This window comes from Canis aureus, chromosome 17, assembly GCF_053574225.1.
Source record: "Canis aureus isolate CA01 chromosome 17, VMU_Caureus_v.1.0, whole genome shotgun sequence".
Classification (NCBI taxonomy): Eukaryota; Metazoa; Chordata; class Mammalia; order Carnivora; family Canidae; genus Canis; species Canis aureus.
In genome coordinates, this window is record NC_135627.1 from 10,490,296 (window position 1) to 10,512,761 (window position 22,466).

At 38.8% G+C, this 22,466-nt stretch overlaps 1 protein-coding gene across 6 annotated transcripts in view; it reads left to right on the top strand.

Annotated features, from left to right (window-relative positions):
- NALCN (sodium leak channel, non-selective) overlaps positions 1-22,466 on the top strand; it is a 318,959-nt gene that overhangs the window by 199,894 nt on the left and 96,599 nt on the right. For all 6 annotated transcript variants that reach the window (XM_077855055.1, XM_077855051.1, XM_077855050.1 and 3 more), the window contains one exon: positions 5,851-5,925. In XM_077855055.1, the coding sequence (XP_077711181.1) occupies positions 5,851-5,925 (75 nt within the window). The remainder of the gene's footprint in view (positions 1-5,850; positions 5,926-22,466) is intronic.

Below are 22,466 nucleotides of genomic sequence, written 5' to 3' on the forward strand. Positions count from 1 at the left end.
TATCACGATGCTCGGTGACGGGGACCAAGCTAAAAGTCCTTGTCCAAGTGGAGTTCCCAGAGGAAATGCCAGCTCCACACAGATTTTTAAATACGGCTTCACGTGTGTGCCATCACGTTGTCAGGTTAATTAAGCAGTGATGCCTAAACATGCAAAGATATTTGTTGAACGAACTCAAGTTTAATGATGATGAAAAGCAAACTTTGAACTTTCTCTTATATTCACTTAGTGACTGTGTTACCCAGACTCCCTCCCACCTGCTTCATTCTGTAGATGCAAGGCTTTCAAACCACACAACCCCTTCCACATTTTTCCTAGCAAAGCCAAAACTTTTCCTTTTTGTGACTTGCCTTCTTTCTACCCTGAAAACTAAACTCCTATCTGCCTGGGAAGTAGAAACTGTAGGGAGCATCCTATGTCTGTCTCTCTGTCCTGCTCTGAGAGGATCTTTTCTTTCTCTCTCCTCTGGGAAGAATGTATCAAATGACTGTTTTTTCTCTTAAGTAACAAAACCTTATTTATTTAATAGCCCTTTGTCAAACTGTACTTTATACTGTCTAGACACTGTTTCAGTGAGCCAATTTCAAATAACTACATTATGCATTAAAAAATTACACTTGGAAGGAAAAAATTAACAGAAAGGAAGCTAATGTCATTACTTAGTGATTATTAGTGAATCACTCACACCTCCCAAGCTCCGTGGCTTTGGGGTAAACTGCCATGCCTCTGGCCTACGTCTCTGGTCTCTGGGAGCTGAGCTCTGTGGTACTTAACCACCCACCAGGCCCCTAAGAAGCCACATGCTTCCAAGGTCTTGTCATCACATGTGCCACCTGGAAATCCTTTCTTATAATTCTCTTCCTGCCAAAATCACCTTTCTCCTTGGTATCTTGATAACTTGGTAGTGCATGGTTGGACTTTATCAATGCCTCACCATCTTAAATAAGTAGCATTCAGAAGACACACTTGGGCCCATTGGCCCCGATCAGCTCTCAGAAGTCTAAGTGCTCAGGTGGCACAGGACTAAATGTGTTGATAACTCTGATTGTGTTGACTTTCTGGTTGCCAGTCTTCATACTCGTGTGAGCCTCTCTCTCAGCCCCCACTCCAGGTTCCCTTCACATTCTTCCTTTCTGATAAGAAATAACATTTTCTAGGATAGAACTTGAGGGAAGGGATCCCTGGGTGGCGCAGCGGTTTGGCGCCTGCCTTTGGCCCAGGGCGCGGTCCTGGATATCCGGGATCGAATCCCACGTCAGGCTCCCAGTGCATGGAGCCTGCTTCTCCCTCTGCCTGTGTCTCTGCCTCTCTCTCTCTCTCTCACTGTGTGCCTATCATAAATAAATAAAAGTTTAAAAAAAAAAAAAAAAAAAAAAGAACTTGAGGGAAGCAGGGCAGTACAGTGTGTGTCCCAGGTAGGGGGGCAGCCACACTTAGAGCAGCAGAAGTATTGGTGCCAACCTGGGTGTGTTCCACATCTATGACTTGACACCATTTCACATCAGAACTTTGAGGGGAAGTAGCCCTGCTGGAGGCCCCACATGGATGAGGGTTGGCCTGCGCAGAGTTGAAGGTCTATAAAGTTCTAAGAGAAAGGGGCCTGAAAGATGCTCAAGAACAAGTCTGTCTCCATTCCCACTTGGCATGGCAGAACTTTCTGACTTCCCTGAATGTTGAGAGCCAGTGTGTAGGAACAACACTAGAGTGAGAACAATGGCCCAAGCTAGAGACCAGATGGAGAGTAGAGGGATTTGAATGAGGAGCCCAAAAAAGATGTGTCTACTTCTTAACCCCCACACCTGTGAATTTGACCTTCTTTGGAATAAAGGTCTTTCCAGATGTGTTTTAATTAAGGTTCTTTGAAATGAGACATCCTGAATTATCTAAGTGAGCCCTAAATCCAATGGCAAGTGTCCTTATAGGCAATAGATGAAGACAAGACATGGGAAGCAAGAGAAGGCCATGTGAAGACAGAGGCAGAGGCTGCAGGGATGCCACCACATGCCAATGACAACCTAGGGCCTCTGGAAGCTGGAAGAGGCAAAGTTGATCCTCCCCTGGAGCCTCTTGAAGGAGCATGGTCGTCCTGACAGCCCAATTTTGGACAGCTCACTTCCAGAGTTATCATAGAATACATTTCTATTGTTTCCAGCCACCAAGCCTGTGCAGTTCACTATATCAGCCCTAGGAAACTAACACAGAGGGTGTCACTGTGAATCAGATCTTAGCAGGAGCTGCAGCAGCTGAATTGGTGATCAAGCCAGGGAGGCCCCAAAACAGGCAGCGTCACTGCCCGTGATGGGGGACAGAGGACAGGTCACATGGCCCAGTGGACCAGACACTGATGACAAGCACACCCTTGACCTTTGGCCAGCAAAAGGAGCATTTATTCAAATGTAACTGAGTTTGAAAGGACTAAATTGAATTGATATAGCAAGATTCAGTTTTCAGCCATCAAGCAAATGGAGGATTTATGGACTAAATTAAATCCATTTGTAGAAATACCAAGAAAATTATGTTAGTTTTGCATATCTAAATTTATGTCTGTATATCTTCATACAGGCTGTACCACACCACAGGGTTGTCAGAAGATTAAATGATAAAGGGGATAAACTGCAATTCACTCAGCTCTTGTTGTTATTATCCATAATATTTCACAGACGAGGACCCCAAAACTCAGTGTCTGGTGGCCAACTGAAGTCTCCCACCATGGCATTCTTTCTTCCCAGCTGCCAACCAACGGCTGCTCAATTTGATTGTAAACTTCATAGCAGTGAGCCCAATATCTTATTTGTGCTCCTGACCAGTCAGTGTCTGACACATCGATGGAGCCCAATCAACTGCCTGTCGAATTTAATCGAATAACATAACCTCACTGTCCTTAAGTAGCCTGCCATCTGTCTGGTGTTGGGAAAATAATTAAAAATAAAATATCCTGCCAACCCAGAAAACCTCTCCACCACGGTAGATGAGGAAAAAAAAATAGTTTTATTATTGAATCAGCACTAATCCAGACTGCAGTGGGCAACACAGGCAACCCGCTAAAGAGACCGCAAAGACAAAGCAGTCTCACCTTGTATACATATCGCCACGTTACATCTGTGGCCTCAAGATGAAAATAACTAGGCCTCACATAAGAAGGCTTGACAGCACCATTTGTTAGAGTTCCCCCTAAATTCACCTGGTAATTGGGGTGGCCATCTGTGATAGCTAATTACCTTTTATCCAGAAGAAAAAGGAAACTGATCTCTTCAAGACAAGTGGGTAGTTTTGCAACATGGCGCCAGGTTGCTAAGTGACACTCCCCTCCCTCCATGAGCAGGGTAAAAGGGAAATAGATAGGGTGCTGTCTGCCAGACATTCATATGTCAAAGACATTGCACCCCCCCCCCCAGAAAACCATTCCTGGGTTGTAAAATAAGTGAGACTTATTTTGCTTTTATTTTTTTAAAGATTTATTTATTTATTCATTCAGAGAGAGCAAGAGAGAGGCAGAGACACAGGCAGAGGGAGAAGCAGGCTCCATGCAGGAAGCCCGACGTGGGACTCGATCCCAGGTCCCCAAGATTACACCCTGGGCTGCAGGTGGCGCTAAACCGCTGCGCCACCAGGGCTGCCCTTATTTTACTTTTAAAAAGATCTCAAAGAGGCAAAGGAAGAATTTGCAAAAGAAGACAAGTTTTCTAAAGAAAATGCTCTAAGAAAAGGAAGGAATCATCACTTTCCCTCTTATCAGAGATAGATAGATGATAGATAGATAGATAGATAGATAGATAGATAGATAGATAGATAGATAGATTTGTATGTATCCTTTATTGGGAAGATAGGAAAATTGGTTAAATTAGGACAGAGTATTGCCTGGTCAATACCCGATGAGTGATGGAAATGGTCTACAACAGCACTTACTCCAGGCAGGAGACCTTCAGGTGGACATCTGAATTTGGGGTGAGACTATAGGGGAAGGTACACTCTTCTTCTGCTACTGCTGCTGATGAGAATATCAAGGTCATGCAAGGTGGACTGTGAATGGTCCTGTTGAGAATAAAGTCTGGTTAGAGGAATGCTGAATAGATCTGTGCCTAGATGTCCATGCTGTGGCAGACATGGTGACATCAGTAAAAATCTGTCATCTAGACCATTCTGTATCTTCTTTAAGTCCTGGTAGGATTCCAGAGGACCTGGCTTTTAAATAGAAGGGTACTGGCACTTGTCCCAAGGCAAGCATATATTGTCAAAGTCTAATAATATTTGGTGGCTCATTTTCCCTTTATTATCTACTCATTGAGTTTGGAAAAGTGCTGGCTATTTACTTTTGCATAATAAATCTCTCTGGTACTTAAAAGTCATGACTAAATTGCCTTAACTTTCTTACCTTCATGCTTAACCATATAATATTAACAAATAGGAATAATTTCTTAAGAGGGAAATTGAAAGGAGGAACCTAAGTTCAGAATGAAAAAGATTTATCCAATGAATGTGGAACCTTAGGAAATTCAAACCTCACAGGCACTGAGGAGGGCACTTGATGGGGATGAGAACTGGGTGTTATAGTATATGTTGGCAAATTGAATTTAAATTAAAAAATGTAAAAAAAGAAAAGGGACTAAAATTAAATATTTTTTAATTCTACTTTTTTGTTGCTTGCTTTCTTTTACCCTTTTTTACCCATTCCGAGAGAAGCCTAAGCCTTTTTTTTTTTTAATTGTGAAATGTGGTGAAATACAAAAGGGGAGAAGTCTGTTTTCCACAAAGGCAGGCTCCATTAACATTTCCAAAGTACCTCCTTCTAGCATTTCTCTATTTTTCTTTTTTGTACCCCCTTGCACTTCCACCATGTTCACTCTTATTTAATATTGCAATGTGAGCGTTTTCTTAATACTATTAAAATTCATGAGTGCATTAGTTATTTAGCTGTATAACAAATTATGGACAATAAGAGCTTACAACGATAAACATTTATTTCTCACATATTTTCTGCGGGTCAGGAATCTGGGACAGGCTGAGCTGGGTGTTTCTAACTCAGAATGTCTCATGAGTTTGCAGTCAAGATGTTGGCGGGATTGCAGTCAGCTGAAGGCTTGACAAGGGCGGGAGGATCCATTTTTAAGATGGACCCAAATTCACAGGGTGGGAGACCTTGGTTCATCACCATAGGGACCTCTCCCTAGGGCACTTGTGTGTCCTCATAACATGGCACCGGGCTTCCACCAGGGTGGGTGATCCAAGACAGCCAACTGAAAGCCACAATGTCTTTATCACCTAGCCTCATGAGTCACCCACAATCATTTCCGTAACCAATTACACAGACCAAGCTGTATTCAATTTGGGAGGAGGCTCACGAGAGTGTGAACACCAAGTCTCCTCTTGGAGACTAGCTACCACAATGGGAATCTTTAATGGCTGTGTGAATTTTATTATCGAGATCTGCATACTGTGTTATATATTTATGTAAGGTTAGACGTTACTTCTAATATTTCATTATTACAAATAACTATCAAGCACCTTTGTATATAAAGCCTTTTACTACCTAAATTATTTTCTATGGATATAGTCTCATAAGTGGGACTGTTGAGCTATTAAAAATTTTTCTTAATTTCCATTTTACATCGGTTACATAAAGCAAATTAATATTTTATATGTTTATTTCAGGTAACATATGCATTTCCTTTAACATATTTGTGATAAATACCTTAAAATCCCTATGCAATGCTTCACAACTATAGGTTCATTTTTTTATTTAATGCATTCTATATAGTATATATTTTAGGTAGATATTCTATATCATATCTATATAATATTTTGATATTTACGGCATGTGGGTTTTTTCATTGTTATTTAACCATTTTATAGATCCTCCTGAGTTTGTTTGTTGCGGTTATTTTGGACAACTTAGAACTTGATGAAGATCTAAAGAAGCTTAAACAAGTAAGTAATGTGTGGGGAATTCCTTAAATCTCCATTTAAAAAAAATAAGGGTAAAACATGCTTACAGATACTGTTAAAAGAGAGCTTCAAAGTAAAAAAATAGATTTTAAGAAATTAAGGCAGTCTAAGTTGGCAAAATTTTTTAACTTTTGTCCATTATCAACAAAGAAAATTTTCTATTGCTCTATACTTATCTTAGGAATATTTTCATATTACTATTTTGAATAAAAATAAGATGGACATATGACAGGAAATTGGATTGGTGACTATTCTTCTGCCATTATGTGAAGGTTGTTTGAAAATAAAATGCCTCAGGGCCTGATTGCCATTTTGCATAATTATGTGTAATACTTTTGATCATCATCATAAAAATATTAAGCATCAACTTGCCTGACCTCTAGACACTAAAAGAGAATTTAGTCTTGGTGCCCATAGTCATTATAAGAAATTGAATAGAATAAATGATCAACTGTGTGTGCCCAGTTATGCATGAAAACAGATTGGATATTATAGCATTGATAATCATATCCAAAAAAATGGAAATGAAAATGTGTGTAGGTTATATGACTGATGGCAGAACAATACAGGCATGATGGACCATTCTCATAGTTTCTGTTGCATGGAAGATACTTGGCTTAAGTATTTGGCTCTATCAAAGAGTTAGAGACCCTTTGAAAGGTAGAGTTGGTGTGAGAAAAGGACACTGGATAAGATATTCTTTTTTATTAAAATATAATTGACATTCAATGTTATATTAGCTTCAGGTGTTCAACATAGTGGTTCAACGATTCTATATATTATGCAATGCTCACCATATGTGTACTCTCTATCTGTCACCACACAAAGTTATTACAATATTATTGACTATATTCCCTAGACTCTGCCTTTCATCCTCATGGCTTATTTTATAACTGAAAATTTGTACCTCTTAATTTCCTTCACCTATTTTGCCTTTCCCTACCTCCTCCTTGGCAACCATCAGTTTGTACTCTGTATGAGTCTGTTTCTGGTTTTTTTATTTGTTTTGTTTATTAGCTTTCACATATAAGTGAAATTATATGGTGTTTGTCATTCCCTGTCTGACAGATTTCACTTGGCATTATATCCTCTAGCTCCCTCCATGTTGTCACAAATGGCAAGATCTCATCCTTTATATGCCCAAGTAATATTCCACTGTGTGTGTGTGTGTGTGTGTGTGTGTGTGTGTGTGTGTGACCTTTTCTTTATACATTCATTTATGGATGGACACTTGGGTTGCTTCCATATTTTAACTTTTGTAAGTGCTCCAGTAAACATAGGAGCACATATATCCTTTCAAGTTAGTGTTTTTGTTTTCTTTGGGGAAATACTCAGTAGTGGAATTACTGGATCATATGGCAATCCTATTTTTAATTTTTTGAGGCTTCATAGTATTTTCCACAGTGGCTACACCAGTTTGCATTCCCACCAACAGTGCACAAGGATTTCTTTTTCTTGACATCTTTGCCAATACTTGTTTGTTGTGTTTTTTACTTCGGCCATTCTGCCAGGTGTGAGGTGATATCTCATTGTGGTTTTGATTTGCATGACCTTGATGATGAGTGATGTTGGGCATCTTTTCATCTGTCTGTTTGCCATATAAATGTCTTTGGGAAAATATCTGTTCAGTTTCTCTGCCCTTATTTTAACCATACTGTTTGGGTTTGGGGGATGTTTAGTAGTTCTTTGAATATTTCATATTTAACCTCTTAGTGGACACATCATTTGCAAATATCTTCTACCATTCAGTTGGTTGCCTTTTCATTTTGTTGATGATTTCCTTTGCCATACAGAAGCTTTTTAGTTTGATATAGTTCCGATAGCTTATCTTTGCTTTTGCTTCCCTTGCCTGAGAAGGGGGATAAGATATTCTTGGATCACCCTCCCCATCACTAACAATTAGGATGTTAACAAAGAATGAAGGCTATAAAACAAGTCTTACCTAGAATTCTAGGAAGACCCTACACATTCAGAATTTTCAAATTGCATATGAGTTTTCTTTTTTAATGAAAGCAAAGACATAACCTATTTAAATGGTTTTGTTGTCATTTGCATATCTTAAAGTCACTTTAGGCATTTCATCTTTGTACTTTTGTTTATCTCCAAAGTCTGTGCTTTTAACCAAGGGTAGTCAATGAAAGAAAAAATATATATTTGATAAAAAGGATGCCCACTGTGAGCATATCAAGGAAGGATTTAAGTGCTTTCCTGTCGTTTAGCTACACAGGCAAAATGGCCCTCTGGGCATAGTAGAAATGATTTCTTCCAGATCTTTTCAGTTTGCAGCAACAGTGACAGGTTTTTCAAATGAGATTTGGGAACTTCTTTTATGCCATTGATGCAATGCTTTATGCAGCTTCTAGTTACAGAAATACGTAATTAGGGAGTTCAAAATTGAAACTGACCAACCATATCATTAGACATAACTAATAAAAATCTGTTGTGCAAACTACCTTAGTCTTTGCCTTACAAATTTGGTATTTAGATGTGGATTTTCCTGTATACCATGTTTATTGTGCATAGATATTTTAATATCCCCTGAAAGAGGTCATTAAAATGTGCATTCTATGGATAAAATGAAAAATATTCTATTTTTTTAAACTGGTGATACAACCAGGTTCTTTTTTTTTTTTTAATTTTTATTTATTTATGATAGTCACAGAGAGAGAGAGAGAGGCAGAGACACAGGCAGAGGGAGAAGCAGGCTCCATGCACCGGGAGCCCGATGTGGGATTCGATCCTGGGTCTCCAGGATCGCGCCCTGGGCCAAAGGCAGGCGCCAAACCGCTGCGCCACCCAGGGATCCCGACCAGGTTCTGTATGGTTTTAAATAAACATTGGCCAATTAAAATTCCATGTCATTCCAGCCCACATTTGTAAAATAGTTTTTCCACTAGAAAGAAGTAAAATAAATCTATATGGCAATTTCTTTTCAAGTTTATGAATTCAAATGTACTAATATTTGATATTATATGTAATATATACATAACATATATATTTTTTATCTAACCCCAGTGAAAAACCAACAATTAAAAAAACCAAGACTTTAATTGACATGACTTTATTCTGAGCTATATAGTTTTAATATATGAGCTTTGCTTTAAGCATCTGTCATTAGTTATAAAATGGCTTTTGTTTAATCACTTGCTATATATTAGAGATGCTTTGTATTTCTGAAAATCCTTTATACCAGAGCTGATTATTGAATTATGTCAGCCTACAAGTTGAAATATCTTCTTTGAATATTTAGAGATATTTGAACATTGAAAATTTCAACCATAAATAAAACAGCAAATTTATTTTCATTAGTACTTTTCACATTGTTCTTTGGTCATGATTAGACTAGCACTACCTATCTATTAAATCACTTACTAATTCATACTTGAAACTCACCAAATATTATCATACTAAATTAAAATGTCCTATTCATTTTCTTCCATTTTGTATAAGAATATTTTGTTTCATGAGTTTTTACAAACTGTGTCATTTTTTTTATATCCCCCCTTATTTCCAGTGATCTTGGCTTTTGAGGTGAGTCTCATTTACATAGTTTCAAGAATACACCCCCCACACACACATACACACACATATGCATTTTCATACACATATGCATATAACTGTGTGAATACCTGAAACTTCAGCCTGTTTTTCACAGCTTCTTGCAGACCTCCAATAAAAATATGACCCGAAATACTTTTTAGTTTTCTGTGTGCAGGCTCAGCCCTTAAGGATTTAAATGCATATACTCTATTTTTACTCCCAGATAGAAAATAGAATGGGGAAGACGTAAAAGTGATTTGATTTTCTTAACATTTTAAGTTCCAGACAACACTATATATTTCATAATATGTCTTTATTCAGTACAAACTTTTTTTCATCTTTTATCCTTTCACCAACTAATCTGTAGGTTCTTATAGATGCAGTAACATTTGTCAGACCCGTTCAGTGCCAGGTGCTGTGTTATTTTTACTTATTTAAATTTCACAGCAAACATGTGATGTAGGTATTATTAATATATCCATCTTACAGATGAGGAAACCAAGGCACAGAGAAGTTAAGTAACTTATCTTAGGTCACAAAGCTAATACGCAGCCAAGTTAGGATTCAAAGGGAGGTAATTCGGACCTAAAGCCTAGGATCTATTATTGAGTCACAATAAAGTTGTGAAAATGCCAAACATAAGTCATGCCTATTGTGGAGGCTCACTCATAGGACTGTCAATTACCCGTCTAAAAATAATCATATTTTAGATAACAGAAACATCATTATATTCATGAAATAACTGGTGATGTGAGGGGCAGTTTTCTGAGGAATGAAGGTGAATTAAGCAACTCAATCACTAAAATTATCCCAAATAGTTCTTTGTTTCCCCTGCAAAAGCAGAGGATTTAATCAGAGCCACTGGAGTTAGGACTTTTGCAGCAGGTGAGAGCTCAGAGGCTTACCATACACTCCACATGATGGCAGATGCTGCCCAAGGCACCTCTTCTCTCAGTGACTTTCTGGAGCAAGGAGCCTCTTTAGACACAGACCCAATACGCTTGCAATATACTACATTTCAGTGAGGCCTCCGGAGACTTTTAATGTATTTTATTACGATTGTGGTAAAAACCAGTTGTGTTAAAATATAAATGTTTGGTTCATAGACATTTTTCAAGAGTAATAGAAGCCAGTGCGAGTCACCTCTAAAATGGAGGGGTTAAATACGAAACATTACACAAAGCTGTTAGAGAAAGTCTGTTGTCACACTTGGCAGAGGAGGAAATATCCTGAAGATGAGTGGGATAGGAGAGAGCTAAAAGGTACAGTGAAGAAACTAGAACGGATAAGAAGCAACAAGAGTGAAGTAGGACACTAGGAAAGCGTTCAAAATTGGAAATTAAAGGAAAGAGCACTTATGACCATAACCCAGTGATGGAGGGGGAGCAGAGGGACCAAATCCAGAGTTAGGAAAATAATAAAGTCAAGGTGCCAGATGGCAAAGGACACCAGAGCCCTCCAGGGAGAAGCTCCCTGAGGGCCGGTGCAGTCTGCATGATCAATTGTTGGTGGAATCCTGGAATCACATTCTTCTTAAGTACCAGCATGCTGCACATCTTTTCCCCATCACTTTCTGGCCACATCCTTGGCCTCTGAGACAGTGGTTTCCACCTGAGGACTGCTGATCTGCAGAACTCTTCAAGCGAAAGTATGGAGCCAGCTGCCTTGTTTTTTTTTTTTTTTTTTTAACACTCCAGGAAGCCTAGAAGAAATCATCCGTGCACCCAATGTCAGGCCAGGTGTGCCAACTCAAATGCCAACTTTAAAACTTTTAGCTGGAAATCTGCAAATTCTAGGTGGCAGTGTAACTTCCCTTATGCCAAAGCTTTGAAGTCTCTTCATATATGCCTTCTTGTAAGGGAAAAAAGAAACATTGAATTATTTATTGCTTAATAAAGGCATTTTGAAGGAGAAAAGTGTTTTTAAAAAAATAGGATTCAGAGGGGCTTACTAAAAGGGCTCCTTGGGGACACATTTTGAGAGGTTCTAAAGTACCTGTTCCCACCAGCACTACCACCACCACCACCCCCATGGTATCACCAGTGTCATGCCTTAATAGCCACTAAGGTAGCTTTTCTTTTGTCACTCTTCAAAATAAACAATGTTCTAAAAAAACCATGCCAATGATACTCCATGTAAAATTCATCTTTTGCTTTCTGGGTGTGTTGCATATAAGACACAACTGGTTCCTGGCAGCAATATAGCAGTAGCATTACTTTCACGGCTCCCATAGCTAATTAAATAGAGATCTTGCTTCTCTTTTCACCACCCTAAACCCAACACTGGCTCTGGAAATGGAGATAGACATAGACACAAGTATAGATATAAATAAAGATACAGGCAAGTAATGATTTTCTACATAAGATAAAAAAATTGACCAGAAATGAGGTTGTCTGTGAATGTGTAATTTGGCTACTGAGAAGCCAAATCAGTTTGCATACAAGCTAAAAATTTCCTTGACCCAGTGCTGTCCTCTGAACAGTGACAATGACCTTGCAAAGACACTGGAGAATGTAGGTAGGGTTTTGCAAACTTTGAAAATGAAGAAAATCCTCACAGCTTTAATTATTTTTGCAAATTCAGTGCAAGACAGCTATAAAGGGTCTTCTTTCAAGCAGTATAAAATTCATTAAACTAAGGGAAAAAACCCCACAGAGATGCCTTGGGGAAAGAATCATTGAAAGGGGAAGTATAGATGTCTATTTAGATTACATTCAAAACTCTGAAATTAAAACTGTCTCCCCAATGCTGTAACAAGTCTCATTTGAATCCTGGTTCAAATTTGATGATGTTTGGTCTTTGGTAGTATCCACTGCATAGTGAGGATGAACATGTAAAGGAGCTTTTCTCTCTTAGGCCTTTGTTTTTTTAAATTATATTCCTTTTAAAATATGAGCTCTAGGGGAATGTTTCTCTTCAGCCTTACCTGGGAGCTTTTGTTTTCATCTCTGCTCTGTGTCTATATTGAGGTGTTTCCAGATGGAGAACAGTTGCACAGAGACACATGGTTGGGGATTGTGCCATTCAGCTTAGCCCTGATTGCTGTCTCCTGATCTGGGTCAAGCCTTCAGTCTTCCCAGCATTTTGCCCATGAGTGAATTCATTCAACTTAGTGTAACATAAGTGATGTAACTCTGTGATAGTAAATACCACCCATCGAAAACTACCTCATGCAAGGCACCACATGTTAAATTATTGGATTTTATGCTGAATATTAAAGACACAGAAACTAACACTCAAAGGACATTTCTTGCCCAAGTTTGTATAGTTTGTAGATACCTAAGTTGGAATAACACAGGCTCTCTGACTCGAATCCAGTGTCCTCACCAAAGGACATCACGATGCCTGTGCAGAGAACCAGTTCCTTCATTCATTATGAGATGCGTGTCTAGAAAGTAGGTTGGATGATGTGCTTACATTTGCAGATTAGCATATTTTCTTCCTGTGGATGTAAGACTGAAGGTCAAATTATAATCAGAATATAGCGTAGTGCGCCAGGAATCGGGGGGGGAGGGTGGAGAGAGGAGGGCTGCGTGATTCAAATATGTAATAGCATCAGGCTAAGGTCATATGAGGTATCCCTTTCATAGATAGGATGTTACTGCTCAGAAACTAGATCTGTTTCATAATCTGGGAGTCTGACTGTTTATCTACTGTGCTTCAGATATTGTGGGTCTGAAGGGGTAAGGGACATAATGATGACCAAGTTAGGGGTAAGGGACATAATGATTACCAAGATACTGTTCCTGCCTTAAGTTACGTATAAGGTGGTGGGAGAAAGTGATACATAAACAGATAATATAGGGGCTTGGGAGCACATAGGAGACACAACCAACTTTGAGGATGAAATCAGAGGTGTTTTCTCACAAGTATGGTGTAGACTGAAATCTGAAGTAATGCCTATCTGAGTGAAAGGCATTAGAAGAAAATGGCATAAGGGAGGATATTCAGGACCAAGAGAACAGCAAGCTTCTACTTTTGGCAAGAAAAAGCATAGTGGTTATTTGGAGACCACTATGAATGAAGGAACTGGTTCTCTGCACTGATACCATGATGTTCTTTGGCGAGGACATTGGATTCAAGTCAGAGAGCCCATGTTATTCCAACTTAGGCACCTACAAACTGTATGAACTTAGGCAAGAAATGTCTTCCTTTAGAAGTTCACTGTGACTCAGGTGTTCAGCAAAGGAGAAATGGCGTGTTGGAAAAATGAGCAGGGAACTACAGGTGAAAAGTTATGAGCAGTGCTGAGAATTTAGATATTATTCTAAGGGCATTTAAGCCCAAGAGTGACATCATGTTCCCTATATTCCAGCCTCAGAACAGAAAATAGACTGAAGGAGCCCTACACTGATGATAAGAGCATCAGTCCTGAGCCAGATGGTGATCACAGCCTCAACTAAAGGAAACTGAGACAAGAGAATATACAGGGGTGGTGGAATATAGAGAAGGGAATACAGAGGGTAAGATTTGGTGACCAGTTGGAAGTAAGAGAAGAGCAAAGGCAGGAGACCAGGGTATTACTCAGGTTTCTGGATTGCCCGAGGTGTGCCAAGACAGAGAGCACAAGAGAAGGAACAAAGAGAAGTTTGGTATGTTTTATTTTGGCAGCAGGAGGACAGGGGGGAAGCTGTCCATGTTTACCATGAGATGCCTGGGATATATTTATGAGACAAGGTCAGTGGGTAGATAGAAGGTTGAAAGCTTAGGCAGAGTGTTGGAGCTGAAATAGATATTACGGAGGAGCAAAAGTCAACATGCAGGTGGTAATTTAAGCCTTTAGAATTCCTAAGTTTACCCTGGCTCCTGAGGAACAACAAATGAATCATATAAGCCATGAGGAGGAGCTTGAAATATGGATGAGAAGTCACAGCCCAAGCGTAGGAGAAAAGTTCAGAATGTGTTTGTCATCAAATCCAAAGGTAAAAGTGTTTCAAGAAGGAAACTGGTCAACAATCTCAAAGACTTCAGAGAGGTGAAAAAAATGTCACCACAGAAAACACTTCTATTTATAATAATATCAAGAAGGATGAAATACTGAGCAGTAACCTTAACCAAGGATGTAAAAGATTTCTACACTAAAACTGACAAAATATTGCTGAAAGAAATTACAAAAGACACAAGTAAACAGAAAGTTCTGTGTTCATGAACTAGAAGAATTAATATTGTTAAAAGGTCCATACTACCCAAAGTGATCCATAGGTTCAGTGCAATCCCTATCAAAACTCTAATGTACTTTTTTGCAGAAACAGAAACAAACAAACAAACAAAAAAACTAAAATTCATGTTGAATCTCAACAGTCCCCAAATAGCCAAAACAAACAAACAAACAAACAATTTTGTTTGATTGAAAAAACAAACTAAGTTGAGGCCTCACGTTCTCTAATCTCAAAACATACCACAAAGCTACAATAACTAAACAGCATAGTACTAACATAAAGACAGACTTGTAGATCAGAAGAAAGCCCAGAACAGAAGAAAGCCCAGAAATAAACCTTCATGTCATGATCTTCAATAAGGATGTCAAAACCACACAAGGGGAAAAGGAAAGTCTCTTTAATAAGTGATGCTGGGAAACTGGATGTCCACATGCATATGGGAGGGACCCTTACCTTAAACTCTATACAAAAACTAACTCAAAATGGATTAAAGAACTTAATGTAAGACTTACAACTGTAAAACTCCAAGAAGAAAACATTCCAAAAAAGTTTCATGACATTGAAATTGGCAATGACTTCTTGGATATGACATCAAACATAACAAAGGCAAAAAAATTGACAAATGGGACTATATCAAACTTAAAAGCATCTGTGCATCAAAGGAAACAATCAACATAATGAAAAGACAATCTATGTAATGGTAGAAAATATTTACAAATCATTTATCTGATAAGGGGTTAATATCTGAATATATAAAGAATCCTACAACTCAACAGCAACAAAAAACAAGTCGTGAAAGACTTGAAAAGACATTTTTCCAAAGAAAATAAAAGAATGTCCAAGAACCATATGAAAAGATGCTCAGCATCACTAATCATTAAAACCACAATGAGATACAACCTCACAGTCATTATTATGGCCGCTATTAAAAAACTAGGAAATAAAAAGTATTGGCAAGGATATGGAGAAATTGGAATACTTGTGCATTATTGCCGGTAATGTGCAGCCACCATGAAAAATAGTATGAAGGTCCTCAAAAAATTAAAAATGGATATGATCCAGTAATACCACTTCTGGGTATATATGCAAAAGAAAAGGGTCTTGAAGAGATATTTGCAAACCCATGTTTGTTGCAGCATTATTCACAATAGCCAAGAGGTGGAAGCAACTCAGATGTCCATTAGCAGGTGAATGGATGAAGAAAATGTGTAGGCATACAATGGATTATTATTCAGCCTTAAAAAAGAAGGAGATTCTGACACATGCTACAGCATGGGTGAATCTTGAGGATATTGTGGTCACTAATATAAGCCAGTACCATATGATTCCACTTCCGTGAGGTTTCTAGAAGAATCTGGTTTGTAGAAACAGTAAAATGGTGGCTGCTGAGAGCCGGGAGCTGGGGCGGGGGCGGGGGGGTGGGGGGGCAATGGGAGGAGGCAGAGGGGAATTCAATGTCTACAGAGTTTTAGTTCTGCAATATGAAAAAGTCCTGAAGGTCTTTTGCACAACAAGATGAATGTACTTGCTGTAACACTACTGAACTTTTGATCACAACTTTAAAAAAAAATTAATGAAAAAATAGCAACCGTATTAGCAGTAAGGAGTTGGTAAGTGACAGTGAAGACAGCAAGCTCAGGCACTTGAGTGGAAGTTGGGTTCTAGGAGATGAGCAATGTATGACAGCTAAGGAAGTGAAGACTGATTACCAATCCTTTCTTCTTCTACTTGTCATCCTCAATGCTTCCAGACAGACCACTCATTATTGGCCAATGTTTTTAGTTATGTCAACACTGTTTACCATAGGGCTACGCAACCTTCTTTTCCATGTGGCATGCATGGAGAGTGATGTTTGCCCAACTCACAAGGTCAACCATTGGGAATCCCAGGCAGTTGGAGGCATCAGATATCCAGAATTCCTGCTGCTCCAGGAAACACTGAGCTGCCCAGGAGCCAGAGGATCAATCCCCTCAAGAAGCTACAAATCATTAGCAACTGGGGGTTGGGAAATGGTCTTTCCTGGAAACCTTTGAGGTTACGTAACTCCACTTGAAGCCACTCTCCATCTTTTGGTCAGAAATGACTCTACAGTCATCAATTTACATATTGCTCCCCATAATTTTCTGTAATTTAAATTTCAGGAGGTCATCTTACATAGTATTTGCTCTGCTATTTCTGAAATTGCTTCATTGTTAGGCCTTTGTTTAATAATAAATTCTTATGTCAAGAAAGACATGAACAGCAGTAAAATCAATTCAAAGAGATGAAGTGACTAAGGCTGCAAACTGTTCAGAGTTCAAACCAATAGGTCACAACAGAGGCTCAGAATTTGGGGGTATTAATTATCAGCATTAGACATGGCCTAGAAATCCAGAAGTCAATGCAAAAAGGGGAAACAGCTGACCAGAATTTTGGAGTTAAACCAATGATAGCTAGGGATCAGAGCATCAGACAGAGAAGGTACGTCTTAGAATGTATGTCCTATGGTTGTGCATTCAGTTGTGTACCTCAAAAAGGTATGTTGAAGCCCGAATCTTTAGTATGTGAGAGGGTGACCTTATTTAGAAATGGGGTATTTGCAAATGTAATCAAGTTAAGATGAGGTCTTTAGGGTGAACCTGAATCCCCTATGACTGGTGTCCTGATATGAAAAGAAGAGACAAACAGATGGGAACACCAAAGTGATGACAGAGACAGACACTGTGAGGTGTCCACAAACTAGGGAGCATCAAGGATTGCTGACCATCACCAGAAGCTAAGAGAGAGGCACAGAATAGGCAGACCCTCAGAACCCCCACAGGGCACCAAGCCCCCATACACCTTGATTTTGGACTCCCAGCCCCCTAGAACTATGAGACAATAAACTTCTGTTGTTTTAAGCCACCCAGTTTTGGTACTTTGCTACAACAGCCCTCAGAAACTAACACAACCACCAGAGCCTTGTTCTCTGGCCTCAAGAAGTGTTTCCTTTTTGGTGCTAGGACGTAAGTAGCTGAGAGCATGGCACAATGGGGGGTAGCGGGTACTCCTCAGGACACAGACCAGCTGTCACCAGCCAAGAGCAGCATTCTCAGCAGTTGGAATCTTTACCTTCACCCTTAATCAAATAAGTCCATAAAAAGTGAGCTTTATGAGCTTGAGACTTTCTTGGAAGAAGAGTTCTTCTAAGCTTTTTCAGACTTTCATTCTGTGAATGATTGACCCAAACCAGATCACTTTTAGAAACCTTGATCTTTGTCTCATTCCACTGGCACTTGGAACTTTTTATGAATTACCTTAAGGCTCTCTTGCCTTTAAACAAATATGAAATGACTTGCCTATATTGATGAGTTGTTGGTTGTACCATTCTACAATTATGCTAACACAAAATTACTTTCATTACATTTTTTTCTATAGCACTCTACAAGGCAACCCCTCAAGTTTGAAAATGGGAAGGTTTGTAGGGAAAACATGCCCAAACTGGAGGAGAAGCTCCCCCTTCAGTCTGCCCAAATTCAGCACACCCAGCCTTAGTCCTATTGTTTAGCTGTGTGGACTCTATCTTGTTTGCTTTTTGTAATCAAGAGAACAAAATTTTTTTAATGAACAGCAATTTTTTTTCTTTAGACCCTTTCACAGTATGGAAACTGGATTGTTACAGTTTTCAGGAAAAAGCATGACAGACAATTGGTTTTCAGTTTCATGAATTGCAAAGGAATTCTTTTGTAGCTATGTTAGGACTATAAGGAGTGGAGACTATAACGAGTGTTACCCGATATGTACCTAAACTCAAATCTGAGTACACTGGAAGGGTTGTCATTGCCTCAACTCCTTTTGGACTTAGGTTTAACACAGTCCATCTGTTCTTTGTTCTGAGTCTCAGCCTATATACTTTTCCATTCTTTCCAAAGCATTATTATCTGCCTATTCATTTGTTTCTCAAATCTTTGAATCCCTACATTGTTCAAAAGTACCCGGGCTGGGTACTAAAGAGACAATAATAAGCAGTTAAATTCTCTGCTCTCCTGGACCTTATGGTTTAATGGAGGAGTTGTACATAAATCAAATAACCAAAGTAGTGAATAAATATTTACAAACTGAGATGAACATTCTTCAGAAAAGAACACCATTTGAGTGAGAAGTTCATAGAGGACACTGACCCACATGGGAGTGAGAGCAGTGAGGAAGGAGAAAGAAACACTTGAGCTAAGTTATAAAGGATGAGCAGCAGTGATTTCATAAAGGTGTTGACAGGGAGAGAGGAGAGGAGAACATTGCAGAGAGAAAGAAGAGCGTTCGGCATGACCAGAACATAGAAAGTTCAGGGTGAAGTGGTTTAAAGTGAATATGGAAAAGCAAACAGGTCATATACCATGCAGCACTCTGAGAAACATGCAAAGAATTTTACATTTGACCTAAGAACATGGGAAGCCTCAGAAGGCTTGAAGGTGGGAGGTGATAGTAAATTAGAGAGCTGTTTGGGAAGTAAAATCAGCAGGGACATGGTGAGAGTTTGGATTTAAGAACATAAATGAGAGAGTCTTGGGGGTAACTCTTGGATGAATGATGGTAACATTCACTGAAGCAGGAAACATTAGCACAGAGCCCTATCTGAAGGAAAAGATTGACAACTCCTCCTTGGGCATGTTGTGATGAGTTTGGGCCTAAGCAGAGACAGACACCTAATGGCTGCATATGCACATCTAGAGTTCAGGAGTGAGGGCTGGCTGGCTAGAGATACAAACATGGATGGTCAATGAAATCTTCACATACCCAATGCCTACCATGTGCCAGGCACTGTCCTAGGCATGTAGGCTATGTCATTGAAGAAACCAGCCAAAAGTCCTCACCCTCTCTGATTCTTCTTCAGTCTTAGTGATGTTCTCTGTATAGACAAAATAGTGAAAATTGTGAATCTGGTGAGATTGTATAGAGTGGAAAGAAAAGAGATACTATAACCTTGTAAAAAAATGTTTAATAACTCCAAGTGATTTGTCATTAAGGCAGCACAAATAATCTCTCTCTGATTTTCTCCATGTCAGTTTGGCTTATGGTTTTGTTACAAATAATCAACGCTCTCTCTGTCTCAAGTTCAAGCTCCCAACAAGAGAAGATCTGATTGGTGCAGCTAGTCAGCCTTATTCCTTCTAGGCCAGAATTTCATGTCCCTGACTGCTTACAATGCTTGTCATCCATACAGAAAACCATCATCTTTCAACAGGTCCATATCTAGACCAAACCACAAAGAGGGCCACCCTGAACTGTGGCTGGTTTCCTAAGGCAATCTATTCTCCTAACTCTCCACCCTGGCCTCTGCTCTGAGAAACTAGACCTAAAAGGAGATGTGGAGCTGTAAAGGATGGGACTGCGTTCCTTCCCTAGTTCTAGAGCAGAAGTCATACTTGTAGCTCTGTGGAGTAGGGGTCAGGGGAAGATTTGAACCAGAAGACCTAGGAGACTAGATCGAACTGAACTAATTTTTAATAAAAGGTGGCCAGAAAGTTATGGAATTTGTCTAAAAGCAGCAACCATCTTCTTTTGATTTATTCATGATTCTGCTTCCACATACTTGAGGGTTAATGAGTTCATCTTATCCTTTCTTTACATTCCGCTCAGTGTGCTTGCTCAATAGTAGGTACAGTGAGAGGTGGAGCATGTCTGGCATTCTCACACAGCCATATGACTATCGAATATTTTTTACTCCAATATTAACAAAAGAATGACTTAAATTATTTCTAGGAAATGAGAAATATACATGCATGCTATTTGGTTTGATGTTATTCCTATTTCCATTTTGCTTTGCATAAAATATGTTGATTAACGTGAATTTTCATAGTGCATCTAATAAGCCCTTTTTATCAAAGTCTGCAAAATTGAATAACTCTACAATCTTCCATAAGCATATTCAGGAATGGTACTTGGAAAATGCATGAATTGCCAAGGAAACAGAGCACAGCTGAGGTTCAAGACCCCAACGTGGGGACTACAATATATGTGTCTTCCATACCTCCAATTTAATGTGTGGTATTTATTTTATGACAAATACCATTCCTGATACTAGTTATATATGCACTAAGGTGGAACAAATAAGGAAATTTACTGCAGATCATGTCACACTGTCGGAGAAAGAAGTTACAGATAAGCAAAGGGGAGATGCCAGATGAACCCTAAAGCATCAGATTGGAGTAGGAGTATCAGTATGAACTCAGTTTAAGATAGAAGATGGATGGATGGATACATAGATACATAGACAGATATATAGATACATGGATGGATTCATATATATGATCTAAGGTTACATAAGACCATCCATCCATACATAGTTGTTGGGTATAAATATGTTTGTATAACATCATTTTATATACATACATGTATTTACTAGCTCTTTCTTTACTTTGAGTAAGCCTAGGAGCAGTGACATACCAGTGGCAACAAGCAAACCCAGTGCCAAGATTTCATTTCTAAATGCCATACTCCAGGAAAGAAAATCAGGACTCTTTGTGGAGAAATAGCTGATTGTCAAGCTCAGTCTGAAAACACAAGATAAGACTTAAGTATTTTGTGGAGCCCAGAAAGTAAGGAAGAACCTTTTAAAAAGAAAGGAAAATAAAAAGGTATATTAGAAGAGTGGAGAAGCCAACTGAAAAAGCCCCCAATAGCCAAAGCAAGAGCAATTTGAGCAATAAAATAAATAATGATAGTATTCGATTATTGATCCAGAGAGTGAAATAAACAACCAAAACTCACACTTGTGTATAAATAAATGATTGAATTTAAAACTAGAGAAGTGGCAACTCTTCCTCACAGAATAGTGGCAAGTAAATAGAAATAGAAATAATAGAATAATAAATGAGGGAAATAGAAAATCACCATTAGAACATTACAATTATAATTGTGGCAGGTGGGATCTACTGATGGATGCTGAAATTAGTGTTAAACTTGAAGAAGAAATAGGATATTTGCATGACCTCCAAGTTCTCCCTTCAAAACTTGTTTTTTTAAATTATTCTGATGGTTTTGATATGTGTCTACAAATTCGTTGATGCTCCTCCTTCCTGAGAGAAGAACCTTAAGTCTTCTCTCCTTAGCTGTGTGCAGGAGTTGGTGACTTGCTTCTACCTCATGGTTTAAAGAAAGAGTAGTATGAGGACACTATAACATTAGAGAAACCCAGAAGACACACCTTACCCTTGTTACAGTTGCCATCACCAACATTAAGACTATTGGTGTCATGTTCCCCCTGATATGATGAGATAAGCCCATAATCTCCCTGATATTCTTCCCCCCAAAATCCATAACCACAGTCAAGTCATGAGAAAACATCAGACAATCCCAAATTGCCCTCACTCTACAAGGGACCTGCCCAGTACTCCTTAAAACTGTCAGGGTCATTCACAAATAAGGAAGATAGGAGAAATTCACAGCCTCAAAATACATGACAATGAAATATAATGTGGCACCCTGTATTGACTCTTTAAAATGATGCTGACACAAAAACCAGGGAATCCCAAATATGTTCTCCACTTTAGTTAAAAGTATTTGACCAAGGTTAACTTCTTAGTTTTAATAAATGTTCTATGGTTATATAAGATGCAGACATAAGAAAAAGCTGGGTCAAGGGCATCCAGGAACTCTCTGTACTATCTTTGCAATCTTATGTAAGTGCAAAATGATTTCCACATAAAGTGTTATTTTTTTTAATGGGGTAAGAATTTTCTATGGTAAACTCCAATAACACAACATATATGTATAAATTGTCTGCTGTGTGGCCCTGTTCAAAGACATATACATCTGTGAACCTTTATACTGTGAATATGTCATATAGAATTTATAGTTAATTATGAT